At 39.9% G+C, this 18,166-nt stretch overlaps 1 protein-coding gene across 1 annotated transcript in view; it reads left to right on the top strand.

The window, feature by feature from the left end:
• The window catches only part of ATP13A5 (ATPase 13A5), a 104,221-nt gene that overhangs the window by 19,506 nt on the left and 66,549 nt on the right, over nucleotides 1-18,166 (top strand). Inside the window, exons 6-7 of the mRNA XM_080801015.1 lie at nucleotides 5,141-5,210; nucleotides 9,094-9,228. Coding sequence (XP_080657141.1) covers nucleotides 5,141-5,210; nucleotides 9,094-9,228 — 205 coding nt within the window. The remainder of the gene's footprint in view (nucleotides 1-5,140; nucleotides 5,211-9,093; nucleotides 9,229-18,166) is intronic.

Genomic DNA, 18,166 nt, shown 5'->3' with positions numbered 1-18,166 from the left:
ATCTGCTTCCTCATCCTTCAAATCTTCTGAGAGAGAGAAAAACAATATTATGACTGCATTTTCTGTGAAGAAACAGCCTAGAGATGAGGATTTTGCTTGCTCAGGTAGTTGTGTCGTTCACCATCGTACTGCCATTCACCATTGTATCCAGGCACCTGGAACATGCTTGATTCATGGTAGAAGTTTGATAGGTATTTACAGAATGAATGAATATAGTAATGTATTTGTTGACCTACGAACTGAACGTCTCTGTTATGCTAGGCACTTTGGAAGGAACTAGGGATCTAAGGATAAATAAGGCTTAGTCATTGCTCCAGAGGTCTTCATTGACTATTGGGAAAGAGAGACAAAGAACAGTGGTATAATTGTGAGAATGAGATCTATAAATGCACATAGATTAGGACATAATAGTGTAATAATATTATAGAAATGCTTATGCTGCTCATTAACCCATGGAGATTTTGAGTTCCTGGTTCCCTCATCTATTACCTGAAATGGTGAAACCTGATGAGTCTGAAAGTAAACCATTGCAAGCCTTCCCCAGAATCTTAATAATCACCTTCATTTCTTGCCCATTTTAAGGACAGTTCCTGACTGCCCTTCTTCCAGTCCATCAGAAACACAAATTCTCAAGCTAAGAAGCAATCTGGCACTTAAAATACAGGTTCTTGGGCCCACCCCCATAATTCTGATCTAGTAGGAGTTAAGGGTGGTGGTAAGAGCAGAAAATGCACTTTTAGCAAGCAGCCCCACGATTCATATGCATACCAACTCTGAGAATTGCCTATCTGCTATTGTTTTTAAACTTTTCATACTGCCTGAACATGTTGAAAAATGAACAAGGCATCTAGACTCTGACAATATTTGCAAAATGCCTTAGAAAGAATATCATTATATAAGATTTCAGATGCAATCCTTAATACTCTGAAACACAAAATATTTTTGAAGTCATTAAAAACATACTGGTTTAATAGCATTAAGTACCAGGTGTGCAAAGAGTTGATCTAATTAGGAAATTTAATTGATTATCACAGATATACTTTGCCTTTACCTAGGACACCATTTCCATAGGAAAGATTGCCCATCAATATAGCTACCTCGTGTTTGTCCTTATTTATCAAGTGCCAAGCTTTAATAAACATTTAAAAAACATCATACATAATTAAATTTAAATCTGGCCCATGCAGCAAAGAACTTGACAATCTAATAAGCAAGACAAAGAGTCTTGCTTATTATATATATACACATATATGTATATATATAATAGTTTCCCAGATATGAAGAATAGAGGAGATAATGTCCTTATAAATATATAGGCAGATTTTATTTATGGACTTTTTAAATTGGACAGTAAAGCAAGTAAGTAGAATGTAAACTATTTACCCCCTTAATTTTTTAGTGTAAGACTAGGGGTTTTTTCCAAAAATTAAATGTGATCGATTGATTTGTTGGTTGTGTGATATTAGATTAATTTCCTGAGTGGATATAAGCTTGCCTTTATGAAAAGCAAGGATGCAACATGAGCAGTAAAGGAAGGAGAATCACAAAAAAAACTCTCTGGTAACGAAAAGCCACGAAGTCTAAATACAACATTCTCTTTAGGCTCCCTCGCCGCCAGGCAACGATGGAAAATGCACACATCTCTGTAGCAAAAAGGCAATTCGGGACATCAGGAGAGATAACATTGTCCTGAAGAGAACTTTTCAGAGGGCCTCAGGGAAGAAAAATGTTCTAGGAGGTCCCCTGCTCCTATCTCTATTCATTCATGAACTGGAGGCCTGGGAACTTTTTTAAATTCTATGAGCCTGCTCCCTGAAAATTCTAAAGTTCACAGAAGTGGGTCATGCCAGAACCCCCTGGATTAGCCTTAACTATTTAGGAAACTTCAGGTCTCCCTCCCTGCTAAGGACTCCTTTGGTGGTTTATCAGAATGGAATCAGAGTGGTCATGTGTGGTTTGAAAAAGGTCACTAGTGATTCTGACACAGTCCTCCTATCTCCTTGAGGACCCCGACTCTAAGATTCACCATCTGGAGCCTCACGCAACATATTCTCCATAATTATTTGGTGAATAAATTGAAAAATGAATGAATGAGCAAACAATAAAATTGAAAACAGACATAGACCATCCCAAAAGAAAGTATTCCTAGTCATTCATGTTTGGTTTTTCAGAAATAAATACATCCCAGTAGATTTACTATTATGGAACAGTTGCAGGAAAGCTCAGTGATTTTTCAAGTGTAGTTTAGAGCCAACCCAGCAATGCTTTCCACAGCTTCCCTGTTAAGAAATATTTCAATCTCTTTTGAAGAGGGACCTTCTGCCTCCAAGGAAATTATACTCCTAATGAATAGTTCTGAATATTAGGCAAGTCTACATAATTTTATTCAACCTATTTAGTTCTATAAAGCCACCTGGAATAATTCTAGGATGACTTTTTCCTTCCAGCTTGTCAGATTTTTAAAGTCAGGGTGTGTAATCTCCTCTGTTCCTTGGAACTTTCCTTACATTTCCAGCTTCAAGACTTCCATTCCTTCTGGTTGCTCAGCCATTGGTCAATGTCCCTGAAAATCCTTCTTTGTGCTCAGATTGAGATGAGTGCATGATCCCTAAACACAAAATACCTTTTGGCAAGAGATGGTGGAAAAGACCAAGCAGCAAGAGGTATGCCAGGCTGTGATCCAAACGTGTCTCAGACAAGCCCTAAAAGGATAATCTATAGGCACTGATTAATCTGCTGGGTCTCAGTCCTTATGGGAAATGAGCTCCTCTCCTTTTGATGGTAACACCAGAAACCATGTCACCAGACAGAAAAAGATGAAGAACATCAGGCACTTGCCTTGTTTCTTTCTAAACTGACTTTTCACAACTGTGTGCTCCTATAGTTTTGTGAACTGGATTTTCAGACTTGTTAGGGGAGAGAGCATTCTAGACATGGCTCGCAAATGTCTTCATTAATTAATCCCAATATTTAGGGAACATTCTCTTTCATACAGTGTGCCTCCAGATGTTAGAAAAACAGAGTTGAAAAGGCTCCATCCCTGCCATTAAAGAGGGTCTAGGAAATTTGAAGAGAAAGATATATAACTAGATGCTACAATTCAAAGAGGTGCCTGCTACCACTAAGAAAAGGAGACATGTTGGAGGAGAGGAAAACACAGTTAATTGTGCCTGTGAGACTAAGGAAGACTTGAAAGATAACTGGCATTTATTGAGAGCTTGTCATGCCCTTGGCACTTGTGCTAAATGCTTTACTTGTTTATATTATATGTTACTGATAGCAGTTTTATCAGGAATGTGTTATCAAACCCATTTTATAGGTAAGGGAACTGAGGCTTACCCCTCATTCATTCAACAAATATTACTCAAGAGTAGTATATGTATTAGGCCCTGTTTTAGGCATTCAAGATATACAAGTGTCCTCTAGAAGCCTATATTATAGGGAATGATAAGAGTCTCTTGTTGCATGCTTACTAACATGTAAAAAATTAGGTACAATTTCAGATTCTCAACACACTATAGAGAAAAATGAGATAGGATAAGGAGATAAAGAGAATCTGAGTTGAGTATCGGGGTGGCTGTTCTCAACAGAATTGTTAAAGAAAACTCCATTAAGGAAGTGCTATTTGAAGAAAGACCTGAATGAAATGAGAGAATAGGCCATACAAAGATGTGGGGAAATCCAGTTCCAGGTCTAGGGAGCAGCTAAGCCTTAGCTGGATTCAAATCCAGGTTAGTTTAATCTCAGATTTCTCCACCCTTAAACTCTATCATCAGATTTGACTCTCAAAGGCTGAGTGGGCCTTTGTAAATTGAAGATTGTGGGAGGGGCATTCTAAGCAGAGAGATAGAGAGAGAGAAGACCAAGTTCAGGATTCTGAGGAGTTCTGACACGTTGCCAACAATAGGTTATTTCCACAGATTCCGGAAAGGATCCTGAGCACCAAGTGGCTTGGTTACATTCCCTTCCCAGTGTGAAGTTTGGAGACACATAACATTCCAAACCAGTAGCACATACTGTTTGACCTTTCTGTCTTCCAGCATCTCTGCACCTCAGGGTTTTCACATATGGGGTCAGAAAACCCTGGTTTGAGTCCTCTTGGACCCAGGCAAGCAATAATTGCACTTGGAAAGGCATGGCTTGGAAGTCAGACAAACTTGGGCTCGGTGATGTCATGGCTTAGCTAAAGAACCCATCATACACCCTGCACCGTTGGTGCTCATGGAGTATGAAGTTGAGGCATGGAAACCAGGGTGTGAAACCTGGATCTGCTTCTTTCTAGCTCTGAGACTGGCAGAGTTACTGACTTTATCCAAAGCTCAGTGTTCTATAATAAAGATGATAATATGAAACCTCACAGGGGTAATATGGGGGTTACAGAAGATAATACATACGAAAGGCTAAGTGCAGTTTCTGACAGTCACCTGTGCTTGAAAGTCGTATTGTCACAATGAATACTAGATATTCATGCTTTTGCCAAAACACCCAAATGAATAGTTTTTCCCATTGGAAAGATGGGGATATTGTCTCTTACCTTTGGACCATTTGATTGACAATCAAATGAGAAAATCTTCTGTGAGAACTCTGTAAATTGTTAAATGCTACACAAACATAAGAGCTTCTTATTGGAATGCACATATGTGTGGATTTACAAATGTTAGCTGTGAAGACCATATGTCCTCTTCCAGTTCATTAGCTCATTCATTCATGTATTTATTTTCATATGTTAAAGGCCTGTCCTAGGTGCTGAAGAGACCAAGGTCAAATGGATAAGATCTCTACAGTTAAAAGCAATTTCGAATGCCCGAGAATTCTAGGAACATCTTCATATCCGTGTCTTTTTAGCTGTTCCTAGAATATAACTGAATTATTTAAAAAATAACTCAAAATGCCTTACTAACTTCATTTTGATTCTTGAGTTACATTGTACTTAAGGTATTTTTTAACTAGAAAAACAACTTTGTCCATCATGCACTTTCATTTTAAAAATATGTTAATATTTTAGGATTTGCACATTAATTTTTGATTAAAGGCACAAAGTGCCTAGAGGGTAGAACAGTGACTTTTGCTTAGTTCGGCTTGTACTCACTTACCAATGAGGTTTTAGCTATGTTACTAATAGGTGATCAACCTCCTACAGAAGATTAGTGTGCGGGCCCAATGCCATTGAGGTAGAAATCCAGCCCATATGGAAGCTGCTTGTTAAACAGGTAACTAACTGTTTTTATCTATTTTTGAAAAAAAAATTTTTGGTTGTTTATTTTTTACTTCTTGGTACACGGGGGAATTTCAGGTAACACATGGATACTTTGATCTGAACAAAATCTGTGTTTCATATAACTTCTTTTTATTCTTTATTGTTTTTAGTCTATGCTTTCCTGTCCATAAAGGTTTTTTTTTCTTTTCTTTTTTTAAAAATATTTTGATAAATATATATTTTTTATTCCAGGATTTTTAAAAAGATTTATTTGTTTATTTGAGAGAGTGAGCAAAAGAAAAGAGAGATTGAGAGAGAGAGAGAGAGCATGCACACAAGTAGGGAGAGGGGCAGAGAGAGAGAGAATCCCAAGCAGACCCCCCCACTGAGCGTGGAGCCTGTTGTGGGGCTCATTCTCATGATTCTGAGATAATGGCCTGACCCAAAATCAAGAGGCAAACATTAAACCAACTGAGCCACCCAGGCGCCCCTATTCCAGGATTTCCAACTGATCCTTTTCAATAACCATTTGTTTTAAAGTAAAATCCACTTAAAAAAAATCCCATCCCAGTGTGAGAGACATATTGCTGTTTCATAATTTTCCTTTTTTTAAAAAAATATTTTCTTATGTTTCTGATGGTGGTTGTAATGCTAGTGGTGGGAGTAATGTTATTACTTCTATGATCTTTTTGACTACTTTAAATGGAATTGTTTGGTCTTTCTCATGTTACTCTATCATATTAATTTTCTTGAGAATGATTTTTTTGTTAGTGAGCCTATTTATTTATTTTTTGGGAATACTTTCTTTGTGTGCTTTGAAGTTACTATTATTAGTGGTGGTGGCGGTGGTGGCAGTGGTGATGATGGTGGTTGTGGTGGTGGCGGTGGTGATGGTAGTGGTGATGATGGTAGTGAAAGTGGTGATGGTGGTGATGATGGTGGTGGTGGTGGTGATGGTGGCAGTGGTGGTGGTGGTGGTGGCTTCCCATCAGTGGGCCTTTCCCTGCCTCCATTTCTCTCTTTCTCTCTGTGTTCACTCACCCTCCTAGAAGCCTCTGAGTTTGCCTGCCTCTTAGTGGTCCCAGGGTTCTCCATTCAGAGCCAGGGCCTCTCCTGAGGGTTGGGGCTCTGCTCCCCAGGATCTAGTAGACATAGATCCTGAGCCAGTTGGGATTTGGCCAGGTTCACAGTTGCACCGTGAACTCTGTTGTTTCCTACTCCACCCTCTGCTAGGGAACAGTCGCTTGTTGTGACTTTTCTTGGCCTCTGCTCTGGGGCAGGGGGGCAACCCTGGTTTGGTCTCCTGCTAATTGTGGAACACTGTTGGTCTTACTCCCCACAGCACTGAACTCCTAGCCATCACTCTCCAGTACTTATGTGGAACCCAGTGGGCTGATTGTGTTAGCCTCCACTCCATGCCACATGTTTCTAATCTATTTCTAATTAAAAATGATGGACATTTTGTTTAGCAAGACATGTTTTTCAAAATAATGTTTTATTATTAGACTTTTTTTAGAGCAATCTAAGGTTCACAGAAAAATTGATTAGAAGGTACTGAGATTTTCCCATTTACCCTATTTCTCCACATACACACAGTTTCCTCCACTATCAAAAAGCAGGCTGCTTTTTAAACTTCTTATTCATGGGGCACCTGGGTGGCTCAGTTGTTAAGTGTCTGCCTTCAACTCAGGTCATGATCCCAGGATCTTGGGATAGAGCCCTACATTGGGTTCCCTGCTCAGAGAGCTTGCTTCTCTCTCTCTCCCTCTGCCTGCTGCTCCCTATGCTGTGTTCTCTATCTCTCTCTCTCTCTCTCTGCCAAATAAATAAATACAATCTTTAGAAAAATAAATAAATAAACTTCTTATTTATTTTCAAACTGCTGAAGATTCTCCCAGGTATCAATTTGGTCTATTTTGAAAGGAGTGGTAGTATTATCTCCACCTAAGCCTTTAGTAGGAAAAAAGCCTTTAGTAGGAAAAAAGCAGATAAAACTATTTTGTATTTGATTTCAAAAGAATATTGAACAAGGGAGCTAAATTAATTATGATGGTGTTGTTCCTTACACAAGAAGTATTTAACCAATTTTCTACTGAATTTATACAAACTCAAAATCATATCATCATTAGCGCATAATCTACAATTAAAACATTTTATACCAGAAGAGCTATAATTTCTAAGGAAAGCATGTTGCAATGGAAATAATAAGAAACATTAAGGAACAAAAGCTTTGTTAATGTACAAAATATATCCAAGGGTTTAAGGAACTCTTAAGATAAAGCCTATTAACTTAACCTGATGTCAGTTCATTTTCAGGACTAAAGGAGAAGTTTATTTAACATGTTAGAGAATTATAGAAAGTAGAGGTAGAAAGAGTAGCACCGGTTTTAGGTAATATTGCATCTAATTCATAATCATCATAAAGAGCACTTTACCTAGAAAATAATCCTTAGGGGCGCCTAATAATCCTTAGTGCCTCAGTGGGTTAAGCCTCTGTCTTCGGCTTCAGTCATGATCCCAGAGTCCTGGGATCGTGTCCCGCATTGGGCTCTCTGCTCAGTGGGGAGTCGGCTTCTTCCTCTCTCTCTCTGCCTGCCTCTCTGCCCACTTGTGATCTATGACTGTCAAATAAATAAATAAAATCTTAAAAAAAAGAAAGAAAGAAAAGAATCCTTGTTTTGCTCAGATGGGCTCTTTAATTCATGCTATGTGTATATATCATATGACTCTAGCTCCTCAGGTTTGCTCTCTCTGCTATCATTAATAGTGGGGTCAGCAAAGCCAAAATGGGGACAATTGAGCGCTTAAAAAAATTAAAGGTGTTATCAAGAGACCAAAAAACTATGTGCATGGATGGCCATCTTTGTGCTGGGGATAGATTCCACTCACGGTTTTCATCACAACTATGGGTACAATGGTCCCTGTTTAAGGGCAGGCCGGTGCTGACTTGCCTGACTCTCAGAGCATCATGCTAAGACCTGTGACATCAAGAGTCTGTTATTTTTAAATGACCTGGATACAAGTGCAGTCTTGCATCTTCCTCACACACCTTGACTCAATCTGCAGCATGTGATCACGTGAAGAATGCAATAAAATTGTCAAAGCTGAAGTTTGTTTTTAAAAGAGACTAAACCGGGCCCCCTACGTGGCTCAGTGGGTTAAGCCTCTTCCTTCGGCTCAGGTCATGATCTCAGGGTCCTGGGATCGAGCCCCGCATTGGTCTCTCTGCTCAGCGGGGAGCCTGCTTCCTCCTCACTCTCTGCCTGCCTCTTTGCCTGCTTGTGATCTCTCTCTCTCTGTCAAATAAATAAATAAAATCTTTAAAAAAAAAGGGAGACTAAATCATAATTCTCTTCCATTATGGGTAAATACTGTTTAAAAAGATAACTTGTTAGATTTTGTTATTGATAAAATCTTTTTTCTTTTTTTTTGTTTTTAAAGATATTATTCATTTATTTGAGAGAGAGAGTGAGCGAGAGAGCATGAGTCGGGGGAAGGGGCAGAGGGAGAGGGAGAAGCAGGATCCCCGCTGAGCAGGGAGCTCAAAGCAGGACTCAATCCCAGGACTCCGAGATCATGACCCGAGCCGAAGCCGGACACTTAACCAACTAAGCCACCCAGGCAGCCCTAAAATATTTTTCAAAGTTCAAAAGAAATAAGAATGATCAATGTGTGGTCAAGCTCTGAGTGCTTAAAATAACTTTGCTTCCACCATAACACATTCTCTGTGCTTGACATTTTCTCTACCGAAATTGAGTTCTAAGTGAATTCCTGAATATTAGAGATCATTGTCTGTTGTAAAAAATTAACAAAAAAATTTCCATAAAGAAATGACATCATCCTGATTGCCACTAAGATCCATGCAAGTGACTGAAATGCAGTTTTTGTACCTGCAGGTTTTAAATCCATTCTACGTATTCCAAGCCTTTACCCTAACTTTGTGGCTGTCTCAAGGTTACGTAGAATACTCTGTGGCCATCATCATCTTGTCTGTTCTCTCCATTGTCTTAAGTGTGTATGATTTGCGACAGGTAAGAGCTGAAGTCACACTGGGATTCTATTTAGCTTCTGGTGCCCACACAGCAAAACCTACAGGATTTCCACTGAGAGCAAGGAGTTCCTTTGTTAAACTTATGTCATAAAGCAAAAAGCAAGGTCTTACTCAATGAGGAATCTCAGGAAGAGTGCTTTAGGACTGGCAGGTAGATGAAAATGTTCTTGTAAAGTCTGATTATTGACTGAAGGCTGAATGGCATACTATGCTTGGAAGGACTCTGAGGTTGTGTCTGAATATGGTGGGAAAGAATGTTGTGATGGGTTAATGATGCCAACATAGTAACTTTCCATTATTGTCCATCTTATAGTCATTTAAAGCCTTCTTTTTTTTTTAAAATCAGTCTTATAAATAATATAATTATAAATAATGTAACAATGCGTTCTGAAATAAAATTTTCCTGAATATTACTTATAATCCTATAGACCCTGCAAGTCTCAGCTTCCCACAACATCTTTCTAGAAAATGTTCTGCAACTTTGCTTAAGAGTCATCAGGCTGAATCATGAGGCCACTCCAAAAAGATGTCTCGCTGTATTTATTGTATATTTTTGAAAACTTGAGTGTGGAATTAGCTTTGTATACATGGGGTTGCGGGGCGGACGGTGGTACAGCACAATGTGTCAGTCTGTCAATCCTACTGACCTGTTGAAACCATCTCGTCTCCAACTTCATCCTTCATTGAGAGGGAAGGAACTAAGATCTAGAGTGCTTGTTCCAGGTCAGAAAGGGGGTTCGTGAGAGAGTTGGGGCTTCTGGCTCCTTATAAAACAAAATTCTACTGCATGGGCAATATTTCATCAGCAGAAAGCTAGTACCACAGCTGGGGATGGAAGTCGCACACACGTGTGAGAAGAGAGATGAGTTCTAGATGTCCGCAGAGTAAGCTCTGGGCACGTGTCAGCAAGGCAGACATGGGGTGTTGACCCAAGAGTCACTGAAAGGGACCTCTTATTCCAACTCTATTTCAGTCGCTCAACAAATATTAGGTCTAATATTGGTTCTTTATCTGGTTTAGATCCTACAAATTTTGAGTTATGAAATGTTGGATGAGAAATGAAAGAGAAGCAGTAAGTATGTAAAAAGTTAGAAAACAGGATCTAAACATGAGAAGTTAAATGAATGGAAATTCTATGAACTAGAGAGAGAGGATGACAAGGCCCTGTTTTGTTTATTTGTTTCTGTTTTTTTCTTTTCTTTTTTAAAAATGAGTGCCCATGTGTGTTTTTTCACAAACTAATTTAAATCATGAAAATATTAACAGTGACCCGTAAACCGCCTTTGGTGGTGGTGAATACTTTCTTCCTGGCTGCCAAGTCAGGGGGAAGAGTGACAGTTGTTTTGGTGAAGTCTAAGCATTTGAGCAAAAGCATGAAAATAGATAATAAAAGGATGATAAAAGATCTAACACATTCTGCCAGCCACAATAGGAAACCATAGTGTCCAAAGCTTTTACCTTGGTCATATGATAAATGTATGTTATGCGAAGCCCACAAATAGAATTTATAGTTCCCAGATTTTGAGAAATCTTTGCTTTATTAGAATATCTAATTTGATACCTGTAAGCCACTCATATACTTTCTGGCTTAAGTCAAACATCAGTGAATACAGTCCTACCCTCACATCCTTCATTCCACAGGGGAGACAGCTACATACATTCACTCGAATACATCATCACAAACTATCTAAATGTTCTCAGGAAAAATACAGAACTCTCTGAAGACTTTTGTGGTGCGGAGATCTTATCTACTCAAGCTAAAAATCTCCCCCTTACCTCTCCTATTTGTGTTACTTGACGCTATTATAATCAGCTTCCTCATCTATAAGAGGTGTGTGTGTGTGTGTGTGTGTGTGTGTGTGTGTGTGTGTGTGTGTGTTGATGTTACAGAGAATTAAATGGAACCATGAATTTGAATATTTGTATTCCTGGTACATAGTAGATACTCACCAAATGTTAGTTCTTGTTATCACTAGCATTACTGTCATTGTTTTTATTATTATGTCTGGAGTGGGGAAAGTTGGCAATGGACAGATGGGAGCGGGCACAGAGATGGAAGGGAGGAGCCCTATAATGTGAATAGGGAAGCGTCATGGGAATATGGGGATAGGGCTGCTAACGACCACTGGCTCACTCATTGTATGACTCTCTGGACTCTGTTTTCCCTGGATTCACTTTCCTCAGCTGTAAATGGTGGAGGCTATACTCTATTTTTTTAGGTCTCACCATGAGGGTTCTATTATTTTGCCCAGGCCACAAATAAGGAATGAAAAAGAGCCCTTGAAAATTTCAGAACACTAGTAAGAAATTTTCTGACTGCCAGAAATCTGGGCGCATGTGTTAGAATGGAGTCACTTCCTATTAGACCCCTAGGTGCAACTATCAGGTGTTAGCCTACCGATCAGATAAACAAACCAGGTCAGGATGTGTACAAATAATAGAAACCTACTTAAACTACGCTAATCATCCAATGGATATATATTATAAATATGTACCAGTAGCTCATAGAACCCAAGGATATAAAGTATAGCAGACTTTAACAGGGGCTGGACCCATGAACTTGGGTTACTCTCTCCAGCCTCCTACTCTTTGACAGGCATGAAATTAAGTACACACATTTTGGAGCAAGTGCTCTGCCTCCCTCCTCTTCTCGGACCATTGAGAGCACTCCGAGCTCTGCAGCCTGCAGCTAGTTTGCTTCACTGGCTCTATCTTTGCACTGGTGCCCATAGTTGGAACAGGGGTTCCTGGACTCTGGAGAAGCCAGTTTGTCGACAGGAATGATGCCAACATAACTTTTTGCCTGGGATCCAAGCCTAAGGGCTTGAAGCTGTTTGTTATACTCTGTTAGGAATGTGATCTGAGAAATGCTGCCTAGCTAGGACCAGAGTGGCTACCTTTGATCCCTGTGTGGGGACAAACAGGGAAAATGCTATGCAGAGAAAGAGCAAAAGAATAAGCCAAATATACAGTGAAACACAGAGGTGAGCAATATGGAGTCCCGGGGAGAGGCTGAGGGAGAAGGAGAGAGTAGAGGGAGAAAGAGAATGAGTGATCCGCTCCTCATAGCTTTTCCTGTTTCTGTTGGGATCCCTTGAGACCCCTGGCTTCACTTCCCACCTTAAGTTTGTATGACATCCCTGCATCTTCACAAATTCTCACCTGCTTAAGCCAACTTCACAAATTTCTGTTACCTGTAATCAATGTGTCCCAATTAAATGGGGTGTTACCACATGCTATGTTACGCCCCCTAGAGTGTTTCCACGTATTTCCCCCACTTAAATACTGTTTTTGTTCTACACATTTCCCATCTACATGTTTATGACAAACTACAGTCTCTCTTTTAAAATTTCTTTACAGGGGCACCTGGGTGGCTCAGTGGGTTAAGCCTCTGCCTTCAGCTCAGGTCATGATCCCAGGACCCTGGGATCGAGCCCCGCATCGAGCCCCGCATCGGGCTCTCTGCTCAGCGGGGAGCCCACTTCCTCCTCTCTCTCTCTCTATCTGCCTCTCTGCCTACTTGTGGTCTCTGTCTGTCAAATAAATAAATAAAATCTTTAAAAAAATTGCTTTACAATGCCCATTTCTTCACTTAGAACTGAGGTATAACTGTCTTGAGGGAAACAAAAGAAATCTGGAGATTCCTGGGGGAAGGGTTACAGAAAAAATAGGTTTGATTCTTCACTCTAGAGGGCAATGTTTCAGTGAGAGACTTACTCAAGTCTCCTAAGCTCTTGACCTATTAAATCAAAATATTCAGGGTAAAACAGGAATCTGTGCTTTTTCACAGTTTCATTACAGGTGATTGCTATGCATGCTAAAAGCTTAAGAGCTGTTGTTCCAGAGGAATCCACCAAAGGACAATTTTAAACACTAGGATCCAAATACATCTAGTTAGTTATTTATTAATGGTATCATCAGTAGACATATTTTTCACTCTTTCTACTCTATAGGATGCACAGAAATACTAGTTTATACGGAGATTTATTTATATACTTATTAATTTGTTTTATTAAAACAGGAATGTTACTTTGAGTATTAATCTGGAACTTGTATTTTTCACTTTACAATACATGCAGTGGCCATCCACCAGGTAAATAAATAATTCTAAACCATGTTTCAAAAATCATGGTGTGACATTCCATGGTATATCATAAGTTATTCAACAATCCTTTTCTTTATGGAAAATAGGGGCTTCCTCTCCAATTTTTCTGTAAGTATGCTGAATTACACACAACTACGCTATAGATGTATCCTTACGTTTTAGTGTTCACAGTTTTGTTTTTTGTTTTCTTTTTAGCAAGCAACCAAAAGCCACATTGTTGAATCAAAAGATACATGTATTTTGGATGTTAATAGATACTGAGATATTATTTTCTTCAAATAAAATAACAGCAACATATGAGAGTATCCATTTCCCCAGATCCTCACCAGCATTTGTTGTTATATACTAATGTTTATAATTTTTCAAGCTAACGTTTTTTTAAATTATGTCCCATCGTTGTTTTAATTTACATTTTGCTGATTATTAATGAGATTAGACACATTTTTCTTTAATAGATATATGCATTTTTCTTTTCTATTTACTGTCTCTTCATATCCATTGTACATGTGGAAAAGTTTCATTTTATTAATCCATCTTTTTTCTTTTGATCTTGACCTTTCCCAGATATTTAAAAATGTGTGTAGTCAAATATGTTTCTCTTTTCCTTTTCTGGGTTTCTGGGTTTCCTGTTTTGCTTATCAAGTTCTCCTTTTCCAAAAGTAGGTATGCTCTGTTTTTCCATTTGTAGCTTTCTTAATATTTATTTTAAAATCATTAATGAATCTTGAACATTCAGGTTCTACATTTTAATAGTTTCGAAATGTCTTTGCTTAAAGTAGGGAGTGGCCTGGGAACCTCTCTTGAACGCAGTACTGCCCAAGAGTTCTTTAACAAGGAGACACTAATCCCGATAGGAGCTCCTATTTGTTAACAAAAGCTTATCTGACCCACCCTGTAAAGCTTCTGGTAACACCACAGAAAATAAGCCAATTTCCTGAAACGATATCTTTGCAGTTTAAGTCAAAATCCGCAACAATCAATATTTCTTTAGCTCTTCACTATTTACAGTGGGTTCCCACATCCGTAACAGACACTTGTATGGGGCAGGGCAAACTCTAAAAGGATACACTTGTGATGGTTGTATCCTCCCACCACCTGAGAGGGAAGGGCAGAACAGTCAGGGAGGGGAAGTGACTTGCTCAGGCTCGCGGTCATGGTGGCTATGCAGACCATGGCCCCAGGTTTCCTGATTCCAAGTCAAGTATTTCACACCGTCCCACTGAGCAAAATTTCAAAGCGACCTAGGATTTCCTTGCAGCAGTAAATCATTGTTTGATAATTTTATTACAAAAAAGACTGGGGAAAGGCTTTGCCAGGAATGGAAGGACCATCTTCGGCCCTCTCTAAATCCTGCTAAACAAATACCAGCCTTGAAAATTGCAAGAGGGGAAGTGGTGTCGGCAGGAGTGGAATAAGCTATCATTCTCTATCTACGATAGCCCCAAATCACGCCGCAAAGAGAGAGTAACCTTGCCTAAGCCAAGAAAAACCCCGTGGCCTCCCCTAACAAGTTTGGTGCAGGTGTGAGTGCAAGTTGGGTTGGCATTCAGCTGTATTTACCCTGAGCTGATTCGCACACTCCATCGCTGGCTCCACAGGCCGCTGCCAGAAATAGCGCGGAGAGTATCTGACCCACAGTGCCTTGCCTTCAGTCACGACGGAACTGGACTCAAAAGATACCTGAGTTAATGCCCTCATTACTCATCTCTGGAGGAAATCCAGACACAGCAAACACAAGAACACACAGCAACAGATGCCGAGTAATAACAATATGCAAATTAGTCTTGGAAACCGATCCCGGTCCCACTAAACAGGGACGGGAGAAACGAGAGGGGGCCTAAGGAAAAGCAGGCAGAAAGCTTCCAAATCAGGGCAAGCATCACAGCCCTCGCTTTCTCCTAACTGGTTGGTTGTCATAGAAACCCGCGTTTGTGGAGTTTGCTGGTACATTAGCTGGAAGAGGATGCTTACGTTATGCTTCTCCAGTGTTGTTGGGAGAAGTAAAATAATTCAGTTCTGTTAAATAAGTGTTTGCTGAGGGCCTACTATGGGATAGACTCCCAGGGTACCTGGATGAGTACTTGGGTCTTCTTTGAACTGCCTGCTTCCCAGGGGAGACCTGACAAGAAAACAGCTGTAATGGAATGTGATCAGTTCACTAATACAGGTGGGAACACAGACAGCGGAACAATTAATCCTTTCTGGGAATGTTAGTGACATACAGGGCGGAGGTGACATTTGAGAAGGGCTTTATGTGAAGGATTTGGAAGAGTTTGCTAGTGGAAAACCTGGGTGAGCATTCGGAGTATGAGCTTGAACAAAGGCGTGGAAGCATGACAGGTCTCGCAGAACGCTAAGCCTGATGAATAAATCCAGCTTGATGCCATAATGAGTTTTGAGAGTTACAGTCAATCATTATGAACTCATACCTCACCACTTCCAAATGTGTTGATTTTCATCCTCTTAAGCTAGGTTGAAGTTATCATGGCATTGACTAAAAGAGTTTGCTAAGCAGGAAAGTAACTTAAAGAAATTTATAAGGAAGGTTATTTATCTTTTTACAGGAAAAAAAAGCTATTTTCAAGCACTTTAGGAGAATGTATTCATCAACAGAAAAGGCTTTAGAGCCAGATGAACTAGGGTTTTATTGTCAATCTTAATACTTAGTAAGTGAATGTGTTGGGTCCGTTATCAAAGGAAGAGACTGAGACAAGGTGAAGGTTATGCAAAGCCTTATTCTATGCCAAGCATTAGAAGTCAGACTGACCGGCCAGGGCCTCCTCCGAAGAGAGCGACGACCCCTTGGTCTTACAGGCTAGTTTTATAGGGCACAACCGCAGACCTCTGCATATGTGGCTTTGGCTGATTGGATGTTTCCACCTGTCTGGCCTTGTTTTAGGTGTGTGTTTTAGTAACAGTTACCTGGAACCGATACCAATAACTGTTGAGGCATTTATTAAACAAAATGGCCTTGTTTTAGGTGTGTGTTTTAGTAACAGCTGGAACCGATATCAATAACTGTTGAGGCGTTTATTAAACAACAAAATGTCTACCTAGGCAACATGGAGTCACTATGGCTAAGCAGGCCCAGGAGGGTCCTAGGGGTTTAACAGGTTTTAACGTGGAATCGGCCCCAACAAATGATTGTAGGCAAGTTACTTTAACATTTTCAAGCCCCTATTTTGTCTTGGTTTTGCTTTTGCTTGGATTTTATTTTGTTATATGTACATTGGAGATGATAACATTTTCATTGTCGGATTAGTTTGAGGCGTAGAAAAAAAAAATCAAGCAATACATTCCAGGTGCTTACCCACTGTGCCTGGCACAGAGTAGTTGCTTAATGTTCTAAACTGTTTAAAAATAATAAATGTGAGCCATTAGAAACGCTGGGTATTTCTTCTATGAAGCCTTGGGGGCTTTGAATAAATCACTGATATGCAAAATAAATCATTATCAGACCATGTTCAATTTTGGAAGGTAACTGAAAATGATTCAATTCAATGTCATTTGTTCAGGGAGAAGGAACAACTAACTTAGCATGTGAAATTTCTTACATAGGGGTACATGGCTGGTTAGTGTGTAAACCTGACCCACAAATCAGGAATCCTGACTGAATCCAGTTTTCTTGTCACAGAACCGAGGCTGACTTTTTCACCATTATCCATCATTAAAATGGGTGCCCCATTTGGCAAGCCACAGGAAGTCAATTTAGGGCACTGAATATGTACCTAACAAACAGTAATATCACTTCTTTCACTCGGTTGGTCCAAATGTTCGAAGTGTAGCTTTTTATAAAAAACTGAAGTAAAGAATAAATTGTTCTGTATAAATAAAAACACAGAATTTATTGTATTTCTCAAGAGGAAAGTTAAATAATTGTGTGTAATGCTAGTCTGGTGACATTGGCTACCATCGACTAAAAATCATCAATAGGACAGATAAAAATATCTGAAAGGAAAGTTTTATACTTCCATTAAGCTGGGCTGTGTTTCAGTACTGTTGACAGTATTCAGATCTCTCCTGAGTATCCAGGTGAGCCGGGCTGTGCCTTCCAGGAACGCCCCAGCCGATGGCATCCCCTACAGTCGATATGGTGAACTGTGTGGCGAACTGTGTGGCGAACTCTCGCCTCTGCCTTCCCCTCTCCTCAGTTTTCCCAGGAGACTCTGCCTCCTCCTCTCCAGGCAGCTTCCAATTCCCCCACTTTGCACAGGGTCATATCTCAATGAATTCCACCCCAAGCAGATCTTCCCAGTTGACATACTTCGACAATTGTTTATCCAGCAACAACTTTTATTAATCATTAATACTTACTGAGCTCGGGGCACCTGGGTGGCTGAGTGGGTTAAAGCCTCTGCCTTCGGCTCAGGTCATGATCTCAGGGTCCTGGGATCGAGGCTTGCATCGGGCTCTCTGCTTGGCGGGGAGCCTGCTTCTCCCTCTCTCTCTGCCTGCCTCTCTGCCTACTTGTGATCTCTCTCTGTCAAATAAATAAATAAAATCTTTAAAAAAAAAAATGCTTATTGAGCTCTTACCATGGTAATGAGTACTATCCAAAGGGAGAACTAAGATAAGCACTAACTAAATTTTAAAAGCCATCTGAAACAGATACTGCTGTTGTCTCCATTTTCAGATGAGGAAAAGGGAGTTAGGTTGAATAATACCTTACTGGAAGTACCAGGTTTCCAAAACGAGCAGCACTGGTCTAGTCTGCAGACATCCCCAAGATGAAAATCTGCCTGTTCATAAGGGAAGGAATGTCTGTTCCACATAAAATCAAAACACAACCCAAATATTCCCAGGCTCTTGCAAT

The sequence above is a fragment of the Martes martes genome (genome assembly GCF_963455335.1).
Source record: "Martes martes genome assembly, chromosome: 1".
NCBI classification, from domain to species: Eukaryota; Metazoa; Chordata; class Mammalia; order Carnivora; family Mustelidae; genus Martes; species Martes martes.
This window is presented reverse-complemented; position numbering and strand designations above follow the sequence as displayed.